Here is a 27,242-nt window from a genome sequence, read left to right as displayed (position 1 = left end):
GAGGCCTGACGTGATGAGGGCCTAGAATTGGGCAGAATTTTAACCACCTTCGGTTTTATTTAAATATGAGCAAAATTACATTTAAAAATGCCGCTTCTATGTGAAGTAACATTGTTTTACCATAATGTGTATGTTTTTGCACTTTTGGTTATCTTATAATTCAACAAATGTAGAGAGAAGAGGGACCCACTGGGAGTTCTGCTTTCGTGGCGTTTATACTGTTGAGGGAGACATGTTTTAACCACATAAATAATCCAAAGAACTACAGATGGTGACACGGTGCCCAAGCTCATAAATGAGATGGGGATCGTGGGGAATGGGAGATACCTGGGGAGGGATGCCACTTGAGATAGAGTAGCCAGGAGGGCCTCTGGGAGGAGGTGACTTTTCTTATGGGAGTCCAAAGATGAGAAAGGGCTAGCTGTCCAAGTACAGTTAGCTGGCACTATTTCCAACTAATATCAATTATTAAAGCATTATACTGTAGTTAACATTTATTATTATGTATAATTATATATATATATTATTATTATAACATATTATTATTAACTGTAGTTAACATGGCACTTTGCGATGTGCCAAGAACTGTCCTAGGCCCTTGATATGGACTGTCTTATTTTATCATTTTTTAAATTATTTTCTATATTAAAAAAATTTTTTTTGTTGATTTTTTAGGGAGAGAGAAACATCAATGAGAGCGGATATCGATTGGCTGCCTCCTGCACGCCCCCCACTGGGGATTTGGCCCACAACCAGGGCCCGTGCCCTGACTAGGAATCGAACCGGCCACCTCTTGGTGCGTGGGTCGATGCTCAACCACTGAGCCACACCAGCCAGACTCATTGAATCATTTTGAAACCCTATGAGGATGTACCATATTATCTGTGCAAGATGTATTCAACCTGTATCCCACCTACAGCAACGAAAAAGGTAAATTACATCGGCAACCCTGTGAATCGTTCAGGCAAATTACTCTTTTCACAATGGCCACACTGAAAGGCCGTTGCCATAAGCACTTCACCTGAGTAATTGCTCCCCAGGCTCCTGTTCTGGAGTTGGGTAGTTTGGTGGCTCCACCATAATGTCCCTGGGTTTAGACATTCATATACGAGGAACAAGGACACTTTTCGGGTTTTGCCTCTTTTCCCTGTCAGCTAGGAATGTGGTCAGCTGCAGTAACACAACCTCGACTTGGCGCCTCGCCGCGAACAGGCTGCTGCCTCACGTAAGGAGCATTCCGCGGGTGGGCGGCTCCTGGTGTGACTCTGCCGCTGCCAATGGCAGGAGGACCCACGTCTCCTGGAGTCTCTGGCGCCTCTCTGCAGGCTGTAAGATGGTATCATGCTGCTAGCCCAAGGCAGAAGATAAGGAGCTGGACAGCCCGGCCAACTCTCTCCTGTATCAGGAACGCGATGTCAGCTGTCCCTGCCCTCCCCCCGAGGAATACACACCTGGATGGAGAGAACTGGGCAGATGGGCAGATGCACAGCTAGCTAGACAGACAGAAACACGTCTGTTCCATAGCACGATGACACACACAGGGATTCATAATTTGGATCTTTATTATTATTATTTGTATCCTCACCTGAGGACACTTTTCCATTTCTTGTTCAGACAGAGCGGGAGGGAGAGAGAGGAAGAGAGAGAGAGAGAGAAACATTGACGTGAAAGGGACACATTGAGTGGCTGCCTCCCACACGTCCCCAGCCAGGGAGGAGGACGAACTGCAGCTGAGGTGGGTGCCCTTGATGGGAATCGAACCCGCGACTCCTTGGTCCCCGGGCCGATGCTCTAACCACTGAGCAAAACCAGCCAGGGCCATAATTTGGCTCTTGAAAGAACATCTATAAAGATATGTGCAGTGCCTGTAGTTTGTAAGGATCAGGGAAGATAACAGGTAAAAAAAAAAAACACCTTTCAAATAATAAGAAATTGATTTGTGTACTTCTATGTAAATCAGTTTGAAAGCCTAGATGAAAATAGATCATTGTCCAGAGAAATAGTTTATCAAAATTGAATCCAGTGGCGCCTTGGCCGCTTTGCCCAGTGGTTAGAGCCTGGGCCTGCGGACAAAAGAGGCACAGGTTAGATTCCGGTCAAGGGCACGTACCTCGGTTGCGGTTCGGTTCCTAGCCCTGGTGGAGGTCATGCAAGAGGCAGCCAGTAATGTGTCTCTCTCACGTCAATGTCTGTCTGTCTGTCTGTCTCCCTCCCTCCCACTCTATCCGAATAAAAATGGAAAAAAATAATCCTCGGATGAGGATTTAAAAAAAAAAAATTTGATTTCAGTGGAGACAAAAACAATCTAAGCAGACCAGTCACTGTAGAAAACAGTACAGAGCTGAGTTGGAGAGCAGCGAGGTCAAGTGGCTGTTTTGAAGTGGGGAGCTGCAAAGAAGCATGAGGGGGCTCCTGGGGTGCTGTGTCTGTAACCAGCATTCAGATTATGAGATTAATGTATTCCATTGGAGAACACACCTACGATTTGTGCAGTTTTGTTTTCTTTCTTTCTTTTTTTTAATTGTTTTTTCTTTATTGATTTTAGAGACAGAGGAAAGGAGAGAGAGAGATAGAAACATTGATGAGAGAGAACATCAACTCGCTGCCTCCTGCATGTCCCCGACTGAGGATCAGGCCCACAGTGTGGGCATGTGTCTTGACCAGGAATCGAACCGGTGACCTCTTGGTGCATGGGTTGATGCTCAACCACTGAGCCACACCGGCTGGACTGATTTGTGCGGTTTTCAATATGTATATTATATTTAATTTTTTTTTCAATGAGAAAAAGGAAAAAGGCACCAGGCCCACATAGTTTTACAGGGGATTCTACTAAATCATTAAAGATCAAATAATTCCAATACTACTTAAATTATTCCAGAGTAGAACCAAAGGAAAACTTTAAAATTATTTTAATGAAGCAAGTATAACATTGATTCTCAAGCATGTCAAAGGTTACATCTAAAAGTAAAATTATAGACCAACCTCACTTATGAAAATCTTAAAATATAACCAAGCAGAATATAATATTAGATTTAAGAAATAATATAGCATGCCTAGATGAAGTTATTATATGAATTCAAGTTTGGTTCAATATTAGCAAAATTAAATTTTGCAAAAATTTAATATCTATTTATATTTTAAGAAATCAATAAAATAATAATGAAACTTTAATATAATGACTACATAACACACATGTATACTACATATAACATACATCTATATATAATTTGTCTAGTACAAAGCATATACATATATAATGCATGTACACAAAATATATCTTTTTCTCCAATGACCAAAAAATTTTACTTAATGAGGAACCTCTAAAACCTTTTTTATAAAAAAATTTTTTCTTTATTGATTTTAGAGAGAGAGGAAGGGAGAGGGAGAGAGAGATAGAAACATCAATGAGAGAGAACATCAACTGGCCGCCTCCTGCATGCTCCCCCACTGGGGATCAGGCCCATAACCTGGGCATGTGACTCGACCAGGAATCAAACCGGCGACTTCTGAGTGCATGGGTGGACACTCAACCATTGAGCCACACCAGCCGGGCCAAGCTTTTCTTTTTTAAAAAATGTATTTTTATTGCCCTGGCCAGGTTGCTCAGTGGTTAGAGCATCAGTCCATGGACCAGAGAGGCCCGGGTTTGGTTCCCGCTAAGGGCACTATCTCGGTTGCAGTTTGTCCCCGGCCCCAGTTGGGGTCGTGTGGGTGGCAACCACTCGATGTGTGTCTCTCACATCGATGTTTCTCGATGTTTCTCTCTCTGTCTTCCCTCTCTCCCTCCTGCTCTATCTCAAGATAAATGGAAAAATGTCCTCGGGTGAGGATAAAAATATAAAAAGTTTTTATTGATTTTTTTAGAGAGAGGGAGGGAGAGAGAGAAACATCAATGTTAGAGAGAAACATTAATCCACTGCCTCCTGCATGCCCCCTACTGAGAATCAAACACAAAACCCAGGCATATGCCCTGACCAGAAATTGAACCAGGACCTCTCAGTCCATAGGCTCAATCCACTGAGCCACACTGGCCGGGCTAAAACCTTTTCCACTAAGGTTAGAAATAAGAAACAAAGAAGACAAAGATGCCTCATATCACCATACTATTTATCATTGTATTAAACATATTCAGTTAGACAAAAGAAAGCAATTAGTGGACTGAGAATTGGAAAGGAAGAAGTAGAACTATCCTTTACTGCAAATAATATAATGAAATATCATATCTTCCCCAAAATATTCACAGAAAAATAACTACTAAAATATGAGAATTTAGTAAAGAACAGGTTTATAAGATCAACATACTAAAATCAATAGCCTTTCATTTGGCTGGTGTGGCTCAGTGGTTGAGCATTGACCCCTGCACCAAGAGGTCGCTGGTTTGATTCCCGGTCAGGGCACATGCCCAGGTTGTGGGCCTGATCCCTAGTAGGAGGCATGCAGGAGGCGGCCAATTGATGTTCTCTCTCATCAATGTTTCTATCTCTTTCTCCCTCTCACTTCCTCTCTCTCTAAAATCAATAAAGGAGAAAAAAATCAATAGCCTTTCAATAATGGATAGAACATTCAGAAAGAAAATCAATAAACATCTGACTTGAACAACACTACAGAGCAAATAGACCTAACAGATATACAGAACTTTCTACCCAGTAGTAGAACAGACAAGCTTGTCAGGTGCACAGGAAACACTCTCCAGGATAAATCACATGTTAGATCACAAAACAAGTCTTAACACATTTAAGAAGACCAAAATCATTTCAAGTATCTTTCCCATCCAAAATGGAATGAAACTAGAAATCAATAACAGTAAGAAAATGAGATCATTCAGGAACACGTGGAAACTCAACAACACATTCTTGAATAACTATTTGGTCAAAGAGGAAATTAAAAGGAAATTTTAAAATATATCTTACGATAAACAAAAATTCAATACAATATACCAAAACTTACAGGATGCAGCAAAAGCAATACTGAGAGATTAGCTTCTAGTGATAAACACCCTCATTACACAAGAGGAAAGATCGCAAATAAACAACCTAACTTTACACCTCAAAAACCTAGGAAAAGAACAAACCAAGCCTAAAGTCAGCAAAAGGAAAAAAAATAATAAAGATAGAGTAGAAATAAATCAAATAGAGAAAAGAAAAACAATAGGGAAAAAGCAGGAGTTGATTTTTCGAAAAAGATAAACAATATCAACAAACCTTAGCTAGCCTAAGAAAAAAAGGAATGCTCAAATTTCAAATATCAGAAATGAAAGAGGAGACCTTACAATAGATGACTCAGAAAAAAAAAGGATCACAAGAGATTATTATGAACAATTATATGCCAACAAATGGGACAGCCTGGAAGAAATAGTTAAATTCCTATTAACATACAACCTACCAAAACTGAATCAAGAAGAAATAGAGCCGTGGCCAGGTGGTTCAGTTGGTTGGCATGTTGTCCCATACACCAAAAGGATGAGGGTTCAATTCCCAGTCAGGGCTCATACAAAGGTTGCAGGTTTAATCCCTGGTCAGGGAGCTTATGGAAGGCAACCAACTGATGTTTCTCTCGCACATCGATGTCTCTCTTTCTCTCTCTCTCGCTCCCCCCACTCCCACTCTATCTGAAGATAAATTAAAAAATATCCTCAAGTGAAGATTTAAAGAAAAAAGATGAAGAAGAAATAGAAAGCCTAAACTGACCAATGACAAATAAGCAGATTAAACTAGTAACCAAAATCTCCCCAACAAAGAAAAGTTTAGGACCAGATGTCTTCATGGGTCAAATATAACAAACATTCAAAGATAAATGAATCTTCCAAAATAATAGAAGAGGGAACAATTCCAAACTTATTGTACGAGGCCAGCATAACTCTGATTCTAAAACCAGACAAAGATACCATAAAAAAAGAGAAGTATAGGCCAATATTCCTGATGAACATAGATGCAAAACTTCTCAATAAAATACCAACAAACCAAATTTTATAGCACATTAAAAGGACCTTACACCGTGACCCACTGAGATTTATCTCTGGAATGCAGGCATAGTTCAACATATGTAAATGAGTCAATGTGATATACCTCATTAACAGAATGAAAGATAAAAATCTTATGATTATCTCACCTGATGCAGAAAAGCATTTGACAAAGTATAATAGCCACTCATGATAGAAAAGAACTCTCAACAAAATAGGTATAGAAGGAAGTTACCTCAACACACAAAAAAGGCCATATATGAAAAGGCAAAGCTAACACCATAACCAATTGGGATGAAACTAAAAGTTTTTCCTCTAAGATCTGGTACAAGGCAAACATACTCACTCTTGCCACTTTTGTTTTACTGCAAGTTGTAGCCAGAGCAATTAGACAAGAAAAAGAAATACAAGGTATTCAAATTAGAATGGAATAACTAAAATAACCTCTATTTGCACATGACATCATATATGTAGAAAGCTTTAAAGAATCAACAACAAAAACATTGTTAGAACTAATAAATGAATTCAATAAAGTTGCAGGATAAAAAAAAATCAATATACAAAAATCAGTCACATTTCTTTTCTTTTTTTTTTTTTTATCCTCGCCCGAGGACATTTTCCCATTTTTTGTTCAGATAGAGCGGGGGAGAGACAGAGAGAGAGAGAGAGAGAAACATCGACGTGAAGGGACACATCGAGTGGCTGCCACCCGCACGACCAACCAGGGCCGGGGACAAACTGCAACCGAAGTACGTGCCCTTAGCGGGAACCAAACCCGGGTCTCTCCGGACCGCAGGCCGTCAGTCACATTTCTATACACAAACAACAAACTATCCAAAAAGAAATTTAAAAAAATAATCCCATTCATATAGCAACAAAAAGTATAAAATGCTTTGAAATAAACTAAACCAAAGAGGTGCAAAACTGGCACACTGAAAATTATTGAACACTGATGAAGGAAGTTAAAGATGACTCTGAGAAATGGAAAGACATCCCATGTTCAAGAAATTGGAATAATTTATATTGTTTAAAAAATGTGAAGTCTACCCAACACAATCTATAGATTCAATGCAACCTCTATAAAAATCCCAAAGTTTACAGAAAAAAAAATCCTAAACTTAATATGGAATGACAAAAGACTCCAAATAGCCAAAGCAATCTTGAACAAGAAGAACAAAGCTGGAGGCATCACACATTTTGATTTAAAAATATATTACAAAGTTACAATAATCAAAAGAGTATAATACTGACAAAAATTGACAAGTGAGATTGCATGCAAGAGGAAGCTTCTGCAGAGCAGAAGCCATCAACAGAGCGAAACGGTAGACTGTGGAATGGGAGAATGTATGTGCAAATTATACATCTGATAAAGGGTTATTATTCAAAATATACAGGCAGACCCTGGCCGGTTTGGCTCAGCGGTTAGAGCGTCGGCCTGCAGTCCGGAGAGACCCGGGTTCGGTTCCCGCTAAGGGCATGTACTTCGGTTGCAGTTTGTCCCCGGCCCTGGTTGGTCGTGCGGGTGGCAGCCACTCGATGTGTCCCTTCACGTCGATGTTTCTCTCTCCCTCTCTCTCCCTCCCACTCTATCTGTACAAAAAAAAAAAGGAAAAAAAAAAAAAAATACAGGCAGACCTTAGAGCTATTCTAGGATTGGTTCCAGGCCATTGCAATGAAGTGATCAGCAGCCCTGGCTGGTTTGTCTCAGTGGTTGGAGCGTCGGCCTGCAGACCAGAGAGTCCTGGGTTCGGTTCCCGCTAGGGGCACGTACCAAAAATAAATAAATAAATAAGTAAATAAAGTGGTCAGCAATAAAGCAAGTCACACAAATTTTGGAGGTCCCTGTGCATATAAAAGTTACGTTATACTACACTATAGTCTATTAAATGTTCAATAGCATTACATCTAAAATAAAACAATATACATACCTCAATTTTTCAAAAATGTTCTTATTGATTTCAGAGAGAGAGAGGGAGAGAAGTATCGATCGGCTGCCTCCTACAGTGCCCCCTACTGGGGATCAAGCCCACAACTGGGCATGTGCCCTGACCGGGAATCGAACCAGGACCTCTCAGTCCATGGGACTACGCTCAATCCACTGAGCCACACCAACTGGGCTGCATACCTTAATTTTAAAATGCTTTATTGCTAAAAATGCAAACCATCATCTGAGACTTGAGCAAGTTGTATCTTCATGCTGGTGGGGGGTCTTGCCTCGATGTCGATGGCGGCTGACTAATGGGGTGGCTGGGGCAGTTTCTTCAAATAGGACAAGAATGAAGTTTGCCACGTCCACTGATTCTCGCTTTCACGAATGATGTTTCAGAAGAGATCGCTGATCACGGGTCACTGGAACAACTATAATGATAATGAAAAGTTACCCGTGACAATGACCACAATGTGACAGAAAGACACAAACTGAGCAAGTGCTGCTGGGAAAATGGCGCCCATAGACTCGCTCGACGCAGAGGTGGCACAAACCTCCAGTTTGCAAAAAGCACGATATCTGTGAAGCACAATGAAGCAAAGCACAATAAACGATAGAAGCCTATAGAAGGAATACACACAACTTAACAGCCCAAACTAAATAACCTGATTGTAAAATGTGCAAAGGACCTGGATAGGTATTTCTCAAAAAAAGACATACAGGTCCTGGCTGGGTGGCTCAGTTGGTTGGAGTGTCATCCTCCACACCAAAAAGGTTGACGGTTCGATTCCCGGTCAGGTCACATACCTAGGTTTTGGTTCAATCCCTGGTGGGGGTGTGCACAGGAGGCAACCAATTGATGTCTCTCTCTCTCTCTCTCTCTAAAAAAATAAATAAAAATATATCCTTGGGTGAAGATGAGAAGACATACAAAAGGTCAACAGGTACATGAAAAGATGCTCAACATCACTTAATCACCAGGGAAATGCAAATCAAACCCACAGTGAGACAGCACCTCACACCTGTCAGAACGGCTGTCATCCAAACGGTAAGGATGCAGAGAGCAGGAAACCCTTGTACGTGGTCAGCGGGAATGTAAACCGGTGCCGTCTCTATGGAAAGCAGTGCGGAGGTTCCTCGAAAAATCAAGGATCAAAGTGCCACGTGATCCGGCAGTCCCACTTCTGGTTAGGTGTCCAAAGGCAATGTAATCAGGCCCTGGCCGGTCGGGCTCAGCGGTTAGAGCGTCGGCCTGCGGTCCAGGGAGACCTGCTAAGGCACGTACCTCGATTGCAGTTTGTCGCTGGCCCTGATTGGGTCGTGCGGGTGGCAGCCACTCGATGTGTCCCTTTTACATCGAAGTTTCTCTCTCTCTCTCCCCCTCCCATCCTATCTGAACAAAAAATGGAAAAAAAATGTCCTCGGGTGAGGATAAAAAAAAAAAAGGAAATATAATCAGTATTTTTAAAAATATTTTTTATTCCTTTTTTTTTAGAGAGAGAGAGAAACAACCATATGAGAAAGAGACATCGATCGGCTGCCTCTTGCATGCCCTTACTGGGGATCCAGCCCTCAACCCCCCCACCCCCAGCATGTGCCATGACCGGGAATCGAACCGGGACCTCTTAGTCCATAGGACGATGCTTAATCCACTGAGGCACACAGGCCAGGCTGTAATCAGTATTTTGTAGAGACATCTGCACTCATATGTTCATTGCATCTTATTCACAATAGCTAAGCTATGCAAACAACCTCAGTCTGTCCATGAAGCAATGGAGGTTTAGAATGCTGCACATACATACAATGGGATATTGCTTAAAAAGTAGGAAATCCTGCTGTGTATGATAATATGTATGAGCATGATGACACTGTGCTAAATGAAATAAGCCAGACAGAGAAAAACAAATACTGCCTGAGCTTTTGTATGTGTGGACTCTGAGCCAGGTGACCCCATAGAAGCAATGTCACCGTGGTGGTTGCCAGGGGCTGGGGGTAGGGGGGAGGGGAGATGTCATTCAAGAGGTGAAGTTTCAGTCATGCAAACGCGTAAGTCCTGGAGACCTAGCGTACAGCTACGTGGCCACAGTTCCTATAGCATACACCTGAAACCTGCTAAGAGTAGACCTTAAAGTGTTCTTGCCAGACAGCAAGGAAAAAAACAAGCAAAAAGTATCGCAACCATGTGAGGTTGATGGAGTGTGATCATTAGCCCGGCTCTGCTCATTGTTTCACAGTGGATACATATATCAAAGCATCGAGTTGCACGACTTAAATATATTCATTTTGTAAGTGGCCAATCATACCTCAATGAAGACGGGGGGAGTCGATCGCCTGTGAGAGGCAGACAAGGCTTTTGGAAGAAAACCTCGGAGACACGAGCTGGAGGGGGCCCACTTGTCGCCGCTGGTTTCTGTGTCTCTCGTTCGTGTTTAACTGGTATGCTTCTCCCCGTCTGTGTTTCAGAAATCTCCCTTACGGCTCAGCTGCTGAAGGAACTGGGTGTTTGTCCTCGGAGCATGTTAGATGTTTCTGATCGCATCCTTCAAAATATAGACCTATTTGGAATTGTGATGCGAACCCACGATTTAAAAAATGATGAAATTCTGGTTAGGAGGGCCCCGCATTAAAGAGGCTGACCCTCTCTAACCTCTAAACTTGATGCAACCTCAGACCACCCTGATTTTTTTTAATGTGGCAAGATTATGTCATACGTCACCCAAAGGAAGAAACCGCCATATAAAAGATCAGCGAATGAAATTCTGAACATGAAAAATGAAACGGACTCTAATATAGACAGAGCGCTGAAACAAAACAGGGAGTCCAGAAACAGGCCCAAGTACATGGAAATGTAATAAACAAAGTGGCATTTGAATACACTGGTCAGAATTCATTTGGTTACGTGTAATTGAAACTCAATGTAAAATATCGTAAGAAAATGGGGAAGATAATGGGAAGCTGTATTGAATCTCCTTATACTTCACCATCAGAAACTGCCTAAGGCCCTGGCCGGTTTGCTCAGTGGTTAGAGCTGCCCTGGGACCAATGAGTTGAGGGTTTGATTCTGGTCAGGGACACGTACCTCAGTTGTGGTTCGTCCCCAGCCCTGGTCGGGGTTGTGCAACCAGTCAATGTGTCCCTCTCACATTGATGTTTCTCTCTCTCTCCCTCCCTCCACTCTATCTGAAGAAAGAAGAAAACAAACAAACAACAACAACAACAAACAGCCTGAGAAACAAGCAACAAAGAGTGTACCCTTTGGTGTGCTTCCACCTGTATTAAAGGCTGTGTGTATGTGGGGAGGGCATATATGTTTGTTTACATATGCTTAACTCCCCTAGCAGGATACACAGTGAACAGGTATTATTGGATGTCTCCAAGGAGGACATTTAAGGGGGGAATCTTTTTCCCCTCCTTGGACCTCAGGAGAAGAGAGTTAATTATGTTCTTCAGTTCTCCGCCAGACTATCGCTGGTCTGTGCAAGGTGCCTCTTGTTTTATTGATTTACTTATCCCTTTTTACTGTATTTCCATTTCCACCACTGGCAGCAGTTCCCATACGCTTGACACGTATCTTTGTTTGTGTGATGTGAACTTGGAAAAATGTGGACAAGTATGGGGCACATGACTTTAGATGGACATAGATGGTATTATACTCGAGACCTCAATCGGTTCTTCCGCCACCCAGCACTGTTTTCAAGACCCAGTCACAAGGTTGTGTACATGCCTAGTTCATTGCTCCGTGTCTACATGTGGCCGCCGTATCCGTCAGGGAGAGTGGGTTATGCTGCAGTAACAAACATGGCCCAAGTTATGATGGTTTGAAACCTGTGATGGCCAAAGTGCGTCACATGGTTCTACCTAACTTTATTATTTTTTTTATTATTAAAACAAAATTTTTTCCCTTTTATTGATTTTAGAAAGAGAGGAAGGGAGAAGAAGAGAGAGATGGAAACATCGATGAGAGAGAACATCGATTGGCTGCCCCCTGCACGCCCCCCACTAGGGATCAGGCCCACAACCTGGGCATGTGCCCTGACCAGGAATCGAACTGGCGACCTCTTGGTGCAGGGTCGACGCTCAGCCACTGAGCCACACCGGCCGGACTCCACCTAACTTTCAATGGCAGGGAAATTCAGGGCTACCGTGTGACTGTGGAAAGAGAAAGAGCTGGAATATATGTGGGCAGACTTAACGGCTACCACTGCCCCCCAGGTTGCCTTCGACTCCCTGCGACCCCGCGTGGTGGTGTGAGGGGCACACTGGCACGTGATCTTTACAGGCCCGTGTGGCCACGGCTTTGGACACACCCCCAGGAGGGGGATTCCAGGAGGGGGATTCCAGGCGGGTCCCCTCCCCTCCCGCACGGCTGCGCCGGTCCCCGCCACGAGCAGGCAGGAAGCTGTGCCCACCCCCACATCTTGCCAACGCTTGGTGATAACCAGCTTTTTAAATTTTGCCCATCAAGTAGGTGTAAGATGATAGTTTTATTGTTCTAAATCGTCGTTCTCTGGTTTCTCATACATTTAGGGATCTCTTCACATGCTTGTTGACTTTCCCGTGTTCCTCTGGAGAGCTGTTCGCCTCTTTCTCTTAGTTTTTCTACTAGAATTCCTATAATATTCCTGTTGAATTTCAAGCGTTCCTTGAAGAGATTTTCACAGTATGTGAAACAATATGAATGTGTTCCTGTTCTCTCTGAAAGTAATATGTTATTTAGCCCTGGCCGGCTTGGCTCAGCGGTTAGAGCATCAGCCTGCGGTCCAGAGAGACCCGGGTTCGGTTCCCGCTAAGGGCACGTACCTCGGTTGTAGTTTGTCCCCGGCCCTGGTTGGGTCGTGCGGGTGGCAGCCACTCGATGTGTCCCTTTCACGTCGATGTTTCTCTCTCTCTCTCTCTCTCTGAACAAAAAACAAAACAATGTCCTCCGGTGAGGATAAAAACAAAAATAAGAAAGTAATACATTATTTGAATGGATTCTATCTCCTTTCCTAGTTCTTTGGGGGGCAAACATCTCAAACCAGGATCCTAGGCCAGACTCGAGTCAGGAGCCGTTGCTGGGCCAGCTGCCGGCGACAGGGAAGGCGAGGCCCACAGACGACAGCTGCTGTTGACAACCCAAGTCTGGGCCAGAAGGAAATCTTCCCCAGGTGACTGGAAGGGGAGACTGCAGGGAGGGAGGATGTCCTTTTTCTGGACAAAGCAGTAGATGGGGTCTGGCTTAGCATCCGACACCAAAAATAAGGTCCTGTCTCCATCAGGGTTATTTGATTGCGAGTGGCAGAAACTCCGTTGAAACTAATTTTTTTTTTTTTTTTTAAAAAGGAATGTATTGGTTCAAGTAATTCAAAAGCCCAGTGGGTAGGAGAGCTGGGTCCAGGCTCTCCGATGGTGTCCTCAGACCTCCACGTGTGCCTCCGTCTCTCCAGTCCGCTGCCTCGGGTGACCTCCGACAGCCAAGCGCGCGTGTCGGCACTTCGCCGTCCCAGCTAAAGGCGGAAGCCCTCCGAGTGTGTCTAAACGACGAGGAGGAAGGAATGTCCATTGGAGAAGGAGGTGTTGAATATAAGGTGACAGAGCATGGATCCGAGGAGGCAGAGTGGAGAGAATCCAAAGCACAGGTGGGAATCCGGCCCATGTGTGGGGAGGGGTCCCTTCCCTGTTCAGGAAGGAGAAGCCACGGGCAGGGGACCAGATGTCCACAAGGACATCGCCTTAGGGGTGGACGCTTGGGTGACAGCCTCTGTATTCTCCCCGCCGTAGAAGGTGACTAGGGTGGAGGTGGCAGTGAAACGGGAGGCTTGGGGAGAGAAATAGCAAGTTCGAGATCTTTGCAGAAAGAGGAAGATCGTGTTGCCTAGAAGGCAGCAGCAGGACCCTCAGATGGTTTAGTTGATAGCGGTGATCAGGAATTTCTAGGAAGTTAGGTGACCCAGTTGTGGCTTTTCTCTCTGCAGGCCTGAGCCACCCAGGCATGACGCATACTTAGATCCAGCCAGGATGGAGGTTCTGCACGCATGCGTGAAGACAGGGCAACAGGGCAAAGGAGCCGGGCATTTTAGAGAGAACGAGATTACTTGGTGGACCAGGAAAGTGATGCTGGAGGAGGGAGAGCTCGTGGTTGGGGGAACTGATACATAGATTTATTTTATTTAAAACTTTTTTTAATATAATTTTAGTTTTGAGAGAGAAACATTGGTTTGTGGTCCCACTTGGTTACGCATTCACTGGTTGATTCTTGCACACGCCCCATCTGGGGACCGAACCGGCAACCTTGGCGCGTTAGGACAACGCTCCAACCAGCTGAGCTACCCGGCAGGGCTGATGCATACGTTTTGGCTCAGCGTTTCTACTTCTCAGAATCTCTCTGAGCAGGAGCGCTGTGGGGACCTATTCTGACTTCCGGCTGTAAGGAGGTAAGAAGTCGCCACTCCATCTTAACAGCAAGTAGAAAGCTAAGCAGACTGAGAAATCAGCAACTTCTTTGGAGCCGGAGAAGAGAGGAGAACACAGGCAAACTGCTGCCTCAGGACTGGAGGGACTGGCTGACCTATGTCACCTTGACACCTTCCAGATCCATCCATGTGATTGCAAATGGCAGTATTTCATCTTTTTCATGGCTGAGTAGTATTCCATCGCCTCTGTGTACACACACACACACTAAGTTAAAAAAGAGAGAGAGACAGCTGAGACGAGCAAGCAAATGCAAGGACCCACCATTAGAGCAGAGACTCCAGTGACAACAGTGGAGGGGGTCGAAGTAAAGACCAGGGTGGGGGGGAAAGCTGGGCTGCAGTAGCCAATTGCAGGAAGCTCCATGGGGAGAGGTAAAAGCCCAGGCCTAGAGGGCCCCCACAATAGTGTGAGAATTGCCCCGCAGGAGCGCCGCAGGTTTCCACAGTGCACGTGAGTCACTCCCCTCAGGCTTCCAGCAGAAGGAGAAAGGAGCCAGTCTGAACCCCCCAGAGCACTCTGCTCTTAGCTAGGCGTGCCGGGGCCACCAGTGCCCCAGAGCCTGGCCTGCTGGGTTATCAGAGCCTCACTGACCTGTCTCCCTCCCCTCTCCCATCCCGTGCACCCGGAGGGAGAAAAGGCTGGGCTGCCCTGGTGGCGTCACAGCCTGAGGCTCACAGAGCCTTTGAGCTGATCTCAGGGCCACAGAATGCGTCCCCTCCCCGCGCCTCACCGCCAGGTTACTAAATGACTATTTACAGCAGTGCCTTTTACCCAGTACATCATGTCTAGCTACCAAGAAAAAAAATACAAGACACGCCGAAAGGAAGAGCGAACAACGGGAAGAGACAGAGCCAGCGGCAGAACCAGACGTGGCCAGGAGGCTGGATGGAACGGCCAGACCAGGGATTTAACCCAACTGGAGAGTGTGCTGAGGGGCCTGCTGGGAGAGCAGACAGCATGCGGAGCAGATGGGGCTGTGAGCAGACGGAAACCCTAAGAAAATTCAAACGAAACAGAACACGACACGGTAACAGAAGGGCGGGCGCCTTTGATGGGCGTATCTGTAGACGGGACCTCACTGAGGAAAGGAGTTCTGAGCTAGAGGCGGTGTGAACAGAATCCCTGAGACCGGAAAAGCAAAGAGAACAAAGACGGAACCCCCCGGAATATCCGAGGACTGTGGGACTACCCAAAGGGTAACATATGTGCGAGGGGGACCCAGAAGGAGAGAGAAGGGAACAGAAGACACACTGGAAACAGTAACAACTGAGAATTCCCCTGCTGGTGTCAGATGGAAAACCACACATCGAAGAGGCTGGGAGAACACCCAGAGGACGAATGCAAAACAAAAAGAAACATAAAAAGCTACACCCGGGCGTATCGTTTTCAAACTGCGGAGAATCAAAGACGAATAAAAATCCTGGGGGGAAAAAGCCAGAGTGAAAAAAAAAATGTTACCTGTAGAGGAACAAAGGTAAGGATTACACTCCACTCTCCTCAGAAGTCACGCAGCCGAGAAGAGAGTGAGCGCTGGCCTGTCTGGCTCGGGTGGCTGGGCCTCGTCCCATTGTGTTCCTGGTCGGGGCACAGGCCCGGGTCGCAGGTTCAATCCCCCGCAGGGGGCGTGCAGGAGGCAGCCGATGGGTGTTTCTCATGCGGAAGTTTCTCCCTCTCCCTTCCTCTCTCTCTAAAAATAAATAAGTTTTTAAAAAAAGAAGAAGAAAGTGAAATGAATTATTTAAAGTGTTGAGAGACAAAACCCCACCAACCTATAATTCTGAACCCGTGAAGTTATTTTTCAAACGTGAAAGAGAAATAAAGATCTTCTTGGACAAGTATAAACTGAGGAAATGTGTTGCCACGAGACTCGCAAGGAATGTTACAAGCAGCTCTGGACAGAGAAGGAAAATGATGCGGGTTAGGAACGCAGACCTGCACGAAGGAAGAACCGATGTGAGGTAGTGCAGATGGAATACAAGTTGTATTTTTCATATTCTTAATAGATCTAACGGACGTTCTGTTCAAAACAGCAACAATGTATTTGATTGTGTACATACATGGGCTTATATGTGCTTATGTGTAAATCAAATGAATGACATTTGACAAGGGATGGGAGGGAGGAATTCGGAACGGTCTCCTATTGCACTACTTGGGAAGTGGTGCGCGTTATTTGGAAGTGGATTGGGGTTAGTCGTAACTGTATTTCAAACTCTAGGATAACTACTAAAAACAGTAAAAAATAAAAAAAAACAACCGATGATGCTAAGAAAAAAGAAAATGAATCCTATCAAATGCTCAATTAAAACAATAAAGGGCAGAAAGAGTAAACGACAAACATAGGAACAAAGAACAAGGGCAATAAGTTAAAAAGTAAGAAATACAGTAAATATTATTCCAACTACATCAATAAGTACTTTGAACGCCAGTGGTCTAAGTGCAACAATTAAATAGAAAACAACAGATGTTGTCAGAGTGAATTAAAAAGACCTAGCTACACATTATTTACAAGAAACCCACTTTAAATATAAAGAAAATATATCACCCAGCCAGTTTCGCTCAATGGTTAGCATCAACCCATGCACCAAGAGGTTGCCGGTTCGATTCCCAATCAGGGCACATGCCCAGGTTGTGGGCCAAATTCCCAGTGGGGGGCATGCAGGAGGCGGCCAATAGATTTCTCTCTCATTGATGTTTCCATCTCTCTCTCCCTCTCCCTTCTTTCCTCTCTAAAGTCAATAAAGAAAAAAAAAGACAATATAGATTACAAGTAAATGGACGGAAAAAAGTATACCACCTTAACACTAGTCAAAACAAAGCAGGAGGAGCTATATTCATTTCAGACACAGCAGGCTTCAAAGTAAGAAAAGTTACCAAGGACAATGAAGGGCATTACATAATGACAAAGGGGTCAGTTACCCAAGGAGACATAATGATCTTAATGTACAGGCACCAAACAGAATGTCAAATGATGTGAGGCAAACACTGATAGAAATGCAGAGAGCAACAGATGAATCTACTGTCAAAGTTGGAGACTTCAACACCCATGTATCAGACTGGACAGATGAGCAGGCAGAAAATCAGAAAGGACATAGTTGAACTTAACACCATCAGTCAACTGGATACAGTTGATATGTATGGACTCTATGACCCAACAACAGTGGAATAGACATTCTTCCCAAGTTCACGGGAAACATTCGCTAATATAAACCACTTTCTGGGCCATAAAATACACCTTCACAAATGTAAAAGAATAGAAACCACACAATGTCTTCTCTCAGAGCCCAGTGGAATTAGACTCCAAATCAAAAACAGAAAGGTAGCTGGAAAATCCCAAAATACATACAGATTAAACAGCACACTTATTAAAAAATAAATTTGATTTATTGATTTTGAGAGAAAGAGAAGGAGAGACATTGAGTTGTTCCATTTATTTATGCAGTCATTGGTTGATTCTGACCGGGGATCAAACCCACAACCTTGGTGCACTGGAACGATGCTCTAAACAACTGAGCTACCTGGCCAGGGCCTAACCAAAACACTTCTAAAGGACACATGGGTCTAAGAAAAAAATCTCAAGAAAAATGTATACTATTTTGAATACAAGAAAATGAGTACAACTTATAAAAATGTCTGGGATGCAGCAAAAGCAGAGCTCAGAGGGAAATTTATAGCCCAGATGCATACATTAGAAAAGAGGACAGATCTAAAATCCATCACCTTAGCTCCCACATTAGAAACATTAAAAAAGAAAAAAAAAATTAAAAGTGAGTCAAAGAAAATAATAAAAATTTGAAAAGATATCAATAAAATTGAAAACAGGAAAAGAAAGCAGTAGAGAAAATCATGAAACCAACGCTGATTTTTTGAAAAAATCAATAAAATTGATAAGCCTTTATTTGGCCAGGATAATTAAGAAAAAGAGAGAGGACACAGATTACTGATATTAGACATCAAAGAGGGTCCATCACTATGGACCTATGGACATTGAAAAGATAATGAAGGAATAGTACAAACTCTATGCCCAGAAATTTGATAACCTATGTGAAATGGATCAGTTCCCAGAAAGATATAATCTACCAAAACACACACAAGAGGAAGTAGACAATCTGAATGGGCCTACATACATTTACTAAAGAAATTGAATCAATAATTAACAACTTTCCAAATCAGAAGCAATAGCTGAGAGAGGTTCACTGGCAAATTCTACTAAACCGTTAAGGAAGACATTATACTGATTCTCTGAAGTGTTTTAAGGACAGATGCAGAGGAAACAGTTCCAAATTCATTCTGTGAGGCCGACGTTACTGTAATAACAAAATCAGAGATGTTACAAAAACAAACAAAAACACCCTACAGATTAATATCTCTCATGGACATAGATATAAAAATCTTCAACAAAATTAGCACATTGAACTCAATGATGTATAAAAAGAATTATACACCACATCCCTGTGGTATTTATCCCAGGTATGCAAGGGAGGTTGGTACATCATTTTTGTTTTTTATCCTCACTCGAGGACATTTTTGCATTTATCTTCAGCTAGAGTGGGAAGGAGAAAGGAAGGAAGAGAGAGAGAAACATCGATGTGAGAGAGACACATCGAGTGGTTGCCACCCACACCACCCTAATTGGAGCGGGGACAAGCTGCCACCAAGGTACGTGCCCTGTTTGGCTCAGCAGTTAGAGCGTCGGCCTGTGGACCAGAGAGGCCCGGGTTCAGTTCCCTCTAAGAGCACGTACCTCAGTTGCAGTTCGTCCCTGGCCCTGGTTGGGGTTGTGTGGTGGCAGCCAGCCAATGTCTCTCTCTCTCTCTTCCTCCCTCTCTCCCTCTCACTCTATCTAAAGATAAAAGAAAGAAAAGAAAAAAAAAAGGGTATCTATAGCCCTGGCCAGTGTCTCAGTTGGTTGGAGCATTGTCCCTGGTTGGAGCTGGAAGGCTGCAGGTTCGATTCCTAGTCAGGGCACATACCTAGGTTGCAGGTTGATCCCTGGTGGGGAAGTGTACAGGAGGCAACCGATTGCTGTTTCTCTCTCTTTCTCTCCCCCCCCCCCCACCACTTCCTTCTCAAATCAGTAAAACATATCCTTGGGTGAGAATTAAAAAAATAATACTATCTACAAAAACCCCACAGCCTGACATCAGACGTGATGGTAAGAAACGCAAAGCTCTCCCACGAAGACCAGGTACGAGGGAAGGATGTCCCTCTCACCACTGCTCCTCGACATCTGTCTTTGTAGATGATATGATCATGTATGTAGGAAATACAAAGAATTGACAAACACCCCCCAAAAAACTTCTAGAGCTAATAAGCATTTACAGCAAGTTTACAAGCTAAATTTTAAAATACAAAAGTAAAATACAAAAGTAAATTGCTCTTCTGTGTACCAGCTATGACAAGTGAAATCTGGTTTTAAACACACACACACACACACAATACTGTTTACAACAGTACCCCAACAATGACATACTTAGTTATAAATCCTACAAAATACACAGAACCATTTGAGGGAAGGACAAAACTCTGGTGACTGAGACCCAAGAAGAACGAAATACATGGAGAGTCCGTCCCTGCTCACGAATAGGAAGACTCTGCATTGTCAGGTCGTCAGTTTCCCCCAAACTGATCTATAGATTTGTTGCAATTCCAACCAAAGCCCCCGCAATGATCTTGTTGAGATCAACAAACCAATTCTGAAGTTCAGATGGAGAGGCAACAGCCAGAAGAGCCGACACTGTGTCGAAGGAGAACACAGTTGGGGGGCTGCTCCCCTCAAGACTCCTATAAGCTTACAGTCGTCCAGACAGGTGCTTCCGGCAAGGACAGACTCCTGGGTCCCAGGACCCACGCAGAGCGCTCAGAAATAGGCCCACACGCAGCTGGTCAACGGACCTCTGACAAGGCGCAAGGGCAATCCAGTGGAGGGAATACAGCCCGTCCACAAAGGCTGCAGAAACACCTGGATGTCCCCGCGCATAGAAATGCATCTGGACACAGACCTTAAGTCCTCCGCCAAAATGAGCCCAAAAGGGATCATAAATCGAAGTGTAATACTCACCACTATAAAACTCCTAGGAGATGACACAGGAGAAAACAAGGTGGCCTTGGGTGTGGTGATGGCCTTTCAGAAAAACAAAAACAAAAACACCAAAGACATGATCCATAAAGGAAATAACGGATAAGCTGGACTTCATTAAGACAGAAATGTCTGTTCTGCATAAGGCAGTGTCAACAGAATGAGAAGACAAGGCACAGAATGAGAGAAAATACTTCCTTTTTTTGAAAGCCACTTTTACATTTTATTTATTTATTTTCCTTTATTGATTTTAGAGAGAGAGGAAGGGAGAGGGAGAGAGAGATAGAAACATGGATGAGAGAGAACATCAACTGGCCGCCTCCTGCACGCCCCCCACTGGGGATCAGGCCCACAACCCGGGCATGTGTCCTGACCGGGAATCGAACCAGTGACCTCTTGGTGCATGGGACAACGCTCAACCACTGAGCCACACCGGCTGATAAAGTATTTTCAAAAAACACATCCGCTAATGGACTGCTATCCAAAATACATATTTAAAAAAAAAACACAAAAAAACCCTCTTAACAATAAGGAATCAAACAAACAAAACGATTAAAAAATGGGCCAAAAGACCTTAACAGAGAACTCAGCAAAGAAGATATACAGATGGCAAATAAGCAGGTGGAAAGACACCCGGTCTCGTACGTCCCCAGGGAAATGCGAATGGCAACAAGAAGATGCCAGGGCACACCGGTTAGAACGGAGAGCACCCGGAACGGACAGGACCGCCCGCGAGGACCCGAGCAGCCGGAGCGCGCATCCGCGGCCGGTGGGAACACGTGGTAGGGACCCTTGGGAAGACGGTGTGTGGGTTTCTTCCCAAACAAAACATATTCTTCCTATCAGCCCACCGCTCCGTGGTAAATGCCAGTCCTTGCTCTTTGCCCGAAGGAGCCGAAAACTCAGGACCACACAGATGTGTATGGCAGCTCCGTACTTAATCCACAAGTGTTGGAAGCGACCAAGGTGTCCTTCAGCAGGCGAACTTGTACATAACTCACGGTCCATCCAGGCAGTGGAATATGATTTAGTGCTAGAAAGAAACGAGCCATCGTCCTGGTCCGGTGGCTCACTCGGTTGGTTGGAGCGTTGGCCCGTGCACCAAAAGGTTGCGAGTTCGATTCCCAGTGGTGCATGTATGGGAGGTGACCGACTGCTGTTTCTCTCACATCTACGTTTCTCTTTCTCTCTCTCTCTCTCTCCCTTCCTCTCTCTAAAATCAATTTAAAAAATATCCTCAGGTGAGGATTAAAAAAGAAGAGCCATTAAGGCGTGAGAAGACCCGGAGGAACCTTAAGTGGACATTACGAAGTAAAAAGGCCTCACACTGCGTGATTCCAACTCGGTGGCGGTCTGGAAAAGGCAGAACTGCGGAGACAATGGAAACTCAGCGGTTGCCAGGCACTGGGGCTGGGGGGATCAATTTGTGGGGCACAGAGGGTGTCCAGGGCAGTGGAACGACCCTGTAGGAGGCTGTAAGGACGGATACCTGTGATCACACATCTGTCCAAACTCATACCGCCTGCACCGCCAAGGGGAGCTGTGGAGCACGGGCTCTGGGTGACAATGACCAGTCGGTGCAGGTTCGTCCGTTGTAAGGAACTTACCGTCCGGCGGGCGATGATGCTAACTCTGGGGACAGTGCATGGGGGGGGGGGAGGCGGGGAGTTTAACTTGAAATCTCTGTACCCTCCACTCAGTTTTACTGTAAACCTAAAACTGCCTTAAAAAATAACAAAGATCCAAAAAATAGGCTGTCAATGGGGGAAATGAAGGAACATCTGTAACAAAAGTCAATCATCAATCAATCAAAAAATAAGGTTCCTGGACAGAATGTTCAAGTCCCGTTGAGTTTGTGGCCCCCCCCATCTCCCTTTTTGCTTGCATGAAAGTGTATTTCCGCCCCATCTGGATTCTGCTGCCTGAATTCCTCAGGCGCCGTCGAACAGGCGCCTCCGTCCTCCGTGCTTCTTGTGAACGTGTTCTTGGCCCCAGAGGCCTCATCAGGCTCAGGGCTGATTCTGTTCGGGAGATGACTTCGTAGGCGGTGCTCTTTTACTTCCATCGGGCAAAACGTGATGTCTCGTTTTCTCTCTCTGTTCAAGGCAGGAGAGAAGTCCAATGTCTATGCTCATCAACTCAGCAGGGGTGAAACTGCTCGGAAACTAATAGCAGCTCAGATGAGCTGGAATGCTACTTTATTCTTATTTTTTAATAATTTTATTGATTTTTTTTTTGAGAGAGAGGAAGGGAGAGAGAGATAGAAACATCAATGTGAGAGAGAAACATCAATCGGCTGCCTCCTGCATGCCCCCCACTGGGGATCGAGCCCACAACCCAGATATGTGCCCTGGCCGGGAATTGAACCACGACCTCTCAGTCCACTGAGCCACACCGCGGGCCTGGGCTGCTTCTTTAAAGGGAGACATCCTCTCAGCCACCATTTGCTACCCAAACACACAGCGTCCAGCACAGGAGGAGACAGTGCTTGCGCCTCTCTTTTTATTCACTACTTTTCAGAATACCAGGTGCAGCCTCAGGTATCCTCCAACTGTGACCAGCTAGGTTTCTGCCATCATCATCATCATCATCATCACCACCATCACCACCATCACCATCACCACCATCACCATCATCACCATCATCATCACCACCATCACCATCATCACCATCATCAGCACCATCATCACCACCATCACCACCACCATAATCATCATCACCATCATCATCATCACCACCATCACCATCACCACCATCACCATCATCACCATCATCATCACCACCATCACCATCATCACCATCACCATCATCACCATCATCATCATCACCATAATCATCATCACCATCATCATCATCACCACCACCATCATCACCACCATCATCACCACCACCATCACCATCATCATCAATTCTAATCTACTTAGTTTTATGTTAACATTTTTCAAAGGAATGAAAGACTTCATTCTGCAAGGAGATATCAACTTTGGAAACAGTCTCACCAGACTGGTCATAGAGGTTAATTCTTGGTCACTGCTAACATATGTCCCCTCTAACGAACAACTGAACAGTGACATCCGCCCTGTTTATAAATCGTGGTTGCTCCCAACGTCCCAAATTCTTCCAGCAATGCTTCTCAAGGCAAAGCTGATGTTCTTACACAAATGTTTTTATTTTCCTGGACATACGTATTCAGCTGTTGCAATCAAACGCCATGTCATCAACCTGCCACTTGCGAACGGCTTGCTTGGCGAAGCAATGGGCCACTTGATAACTTTTCCTGGTGGCCGATTCTTTCTCATTCTCTATTCGTGTGAAGAACGCCCGTCCTAAGAGAGTATTTGAAATGTGCTCATGTCTCTGGCCCTCGCTTTCTGTGACAAGGGCGGGGTGTTTGGTGAGAGCTCTGTGGTCCTGCGGCGCGCGTGGCCCTGAACGCACTGTGCGCCAGGGACCGGTCAGCCACGCTCCCCTGGGGTCTTCCTTCCTTGTTTGATGTCAAGGACACGCACTGGAGTTATTATTTATTAATTTATTTTATTTATTTATTTTATCCTCACCCGAGGAAATTTTTCCATCTTTGTACAGGTAGAGTGGGAGGGAGAGAGAGGAAGAGAGAGAGAGAGAAACATCGACGTGAAAGGGACACATCGAGTGGCTGCCACCCACATGACCAACCAGGGCCGGGGACAAACTGCAACCGAGGTACATGCCCTTAGTGGGAACTGAACCCGGGTCTCTCCGGACCGCAGGCCAACGCTCTAACTGCTGAGCCAAACGGGCCAGGGCTATTAATTTATTTTTTAATCCTCACCAGAGGATGTTTTTCCATTGATTTTTAGAGAGAGTGGCAGGGAGGGGGAGAGAAAGAGAGACATCGATCGGTTGCCTCCCACACGACTCCAATCATGGCCAGGGATCGAACCGGCAACCCAGGTATGTGCTCTTGAGCGGAACTGAACCGGAGACGCTTCGGTCCCCGGGCCGACGCTCTAACCATGGAGACACCGGCCAGGGTTGGAATCTTCTTTTTTTAAAGTCACAGTGTGGCAACATGTGTGACACTCGAAACGCCCGTGACGCCTGCGTAGGTGCACTTCCCGCTGTCCCGAGCAGGCCGGACACAGCCCTGTCGCACTCGCTCGCTTCGCCACAGTAGCAGGACAACAGCCGTGGAGATCACGCCAACCAACGAGTCCGCCTGAGTCCCAACGAAAGTTTATTAGCGGAACTGAAATTTGAATCTCGAATAATTTTCACGTGCTACTAAACCGTCTCGTTTTGTTGTTGACTCTCAGGTGGTTAAAAAAATGCAAACACGGCCTAGCCCAGGGGCCACACCAAAACGGGTGGCAGGTCAGAGTCGGTCCACGGCCGTGGGCACCAACTCTGGCTATCCGGCGATAGGTGTAATTTTTCCTTCTCGTTTTAAGTCCAAACTAACTTTGTTAGTTTTCTAGGTCATGCTTCCACGTGATCCTAAATAGAATGATGTGGAGAAGTGGGGATCATGCGAAACCTCCCTCCCACGCCGGCACGGGCTCCCAGCTGCCCTGCCTGGAGGCAGCGCGTGTAGCCGTGTCTGGTGTCCTGTCCCAGGGCTGTTCTGTACGGTCCCAGCGAGCACACGTTCCCTCTCTCTTCCTGGCTACCTCAGGGTGGCAGCAGTCCGCGCCAGACCCACTGACAGGGCTCTGCCCACAGAGGGACAGTAACGGGCGCTGGCAAGGACGGGGCAGAGGGCAGCCTCACCTGCTGTCGGGGCTGCAAACCGGAGCAGCCGCGTGCGCAGGGAGACAGGTGGGCGTCCCCGAGGGGAGACAGGTGGGCGTCCCCGAGGGGAGACAGGTGGGCGTCCTCGAGGGGAGACAGGTGGGCGTCCTCGAGCGGAGACAGGTGGGCGTCCTCGAGGGGAGACAGGTGGGTGTCCTCCGACCGTGAACGCGGACTGCTCCGGCCGGCGGCCGGCAGCCGGCTTCCTCCCACGCGTGTGCGCCCGTGGGAACCAGGAACAGTCGCACAACCACCTGCACACGGACGTTCGAGGCGGAGCGCTAGTTAACGCGGCCACGAAGGGGAGACAGCGCAGATGTCCATCCAGTGACCCGGCAGACGAGATGTCCAGCCACACGCGGAGTGTCCTTTGATCAGCAGGGGAGTGGGGCTCTGACCTGCCGCAACGTGGGGGCCTTGAAAACACGCCGCTGAGCGAAGGGAGCCGCACAGAAGGCCACTCGCGAGTGACTCCCGTCTAGGACGTGTCCAGGGGCGAGTCAGAAAGTAAACTCGTGGTTGCCAGGGGCGGGGAGCGAGGAACGGAGGTGACTGACTGCCCATGGGGACAGGGTTTTCTCGGGGGCTGGTGATGGAAATGTTACAGAACTGGATAGTGGCGATGGTTGTACAACCTTGTGAATACACTAAAAAAGTCACTGAGTTTTACACTTGAAGAAGATGAAGTCTGTGGTGTGAGCACTGTTTCTCAGTAAGAAGTAGTATACTACGCGTACACCTTGCCTACCAGGGTGCTCACTGGACCACAGCGCAGGGGCCCGCGGGTCAAGTGCTGACCTGGCAGGAGGGAGTCTGAGCCTCTCTACCGCTGTGACCGAAGACTCCAACTGGTCACAAGGAGGCCCGAGACCGCTGGACCAACCCCCGAGACCGCTGGACCAACCCCCGAGACCGCTGGACCAAACCCCCGAGACCGCTGGACCAATCCCCGAGACCGCTGGACCAACCCCCGAGACCGCTGGACCAACCCCCGAGACCGCTGGACCAAACCCCCGAGACCGCTGGACCAACCCCCGAGACCGCTGGACCAACCCCCGAGACCGCTGGACCAAACTCCCGAGACCGCTGGACCAACCCCCGAGACCGCTGGACCAACCCCCGAGACCGCTGGACCAAACCCCCGAGACCTCTGGACCAAACCCCCGAGACCTCTGGACCAAACCCCCGAGACCGCTGGACCAAACTCCCGAGACCTCTGGACCAACCCCCGAGACCGCTGGACCAACCCCCGAGACCTCTGGACCAAAACCCCCGAGACCGCTGGACCAAACCCCCGAGACCTCTGGACCAACCCCCGAGACCGCTGACCAACCCCCGAGACCGCTGGACCAAACTCCCGAGACCGCTGGACCAAACCCCCGAGACCTCTGGACCAAACCCCCGAGACCGCTGGACCAAACCCCGAGACCGCTGGACCAAACCCCCGAGACCGCTGGACCAAACCCCGAGACCTCTGGACCAAACCCCCGAGACCTCTGGACCAAACCCCTGAGACCTCTGGACCAAACCCCGAGACCGCTGGACCAAACCCCGAGACCGCTGGACCAAACCCCGAGACCGCTGGACCAAACCCCCGAGACCTCTGGACCAAACCCCGAGACCTCTGGACCAAACCCCCGAGACCTCTGGACCAAACCCCCGAGACCTCTGGACCAACCCCCGAGACCTCTGGACCAACCCCCGAGACCGCTGGACCAACCCCCGAGACCGCTGGACCAAACCCCCGAGACCGCTGGACCAACCCCCGATCCCGGCCTCCAGCTTGCTGAGTTAGCACCAGCGAGTTCACTGTCAAACGTACTCTTTATATTATTTTTTAATTAATTTTTATCCTCACCCGAGGGCATTTTTCCATTTCTTGTTCAGATAGAGGGAGAGAGAGGAAGAGAGAGAGAGAAACATTGACGTGAAAGGGACACATCGGGTGGCTGCCACCCACACGACCCAACCAGGGCTGGGGACACACTGCAACCGTGGTACGTGCCCTTAGCGGGAACCGAACCCAGGTCTCTCTCGACCACAGGCGGATGCTCTAA

General features: G+C 46.4%; 1 protein-coding gene across 1 annotated transcript; it reads left to right on the top strand.

The window, feature by feature from the left end:
- Window positions 1-24,466: 24,466 nt before the first annotated feature.
- On the top strand, window positions 24,467-26,980 carry LOC118618413 (extensin-like). Its single transcript, XM_036244660.1, has 3 exons — window positions 24,467-24,499; window positions 26,027-26,615; window positions 26,721-26,980. Exons 1-3 carry the CDS (start codon window positions 24,467-24,469, stop codon window positions 26,978-26,980), a joined length of 882 nt encoding a protein of 293 aa, XP_036100553.1.
- Window positions 26,981-27,242: the final 262 nt, after the last annotated feature.

The sequence above is a fragment of the Molossus molossus genome, unplaced genomic scaffold, assembly GCF_014108415.1.
Source record: "Molossus molossus isolate mMolMol1 unplaced genomic scaffold, mMolMol1.p scaffold_m16_p_6, whole genome shotgun sequence".
Taxonomy (NCBI): Eukaryota; Metazoa; Chordata; class Mammalia; order Chiroptera; family Molossidae; genus Molossus; species Molossus molossus.
The sequence above is the reverse complement of the archived record's forward strand: the minus strand, read 5'-3'. Positions and strand labels throughout refer to the sequence as shown.

Coding starts and splice junctions, on each gene's coding strand:
- LOC118618413 (XM_036244660.1), top strand. CDS start 24,467: ATGTGTGACACTCGAAACGCCCGTGACGCCTGC. Junction 24,500..26,026: donor GAAACGCCCGTGACGCCTGC/GTAGGTGCACTT, acceptor CTGTGACCGAAG/ACTCCAACTGGTCACAAGGA. Junction 26,616..26,720: donor CTGGACCAAACCCCGAGACC/GCTGGACCAAAC, acceptor CCAAACCCCGAG/ACCGCTGGACCAAACCCCGA.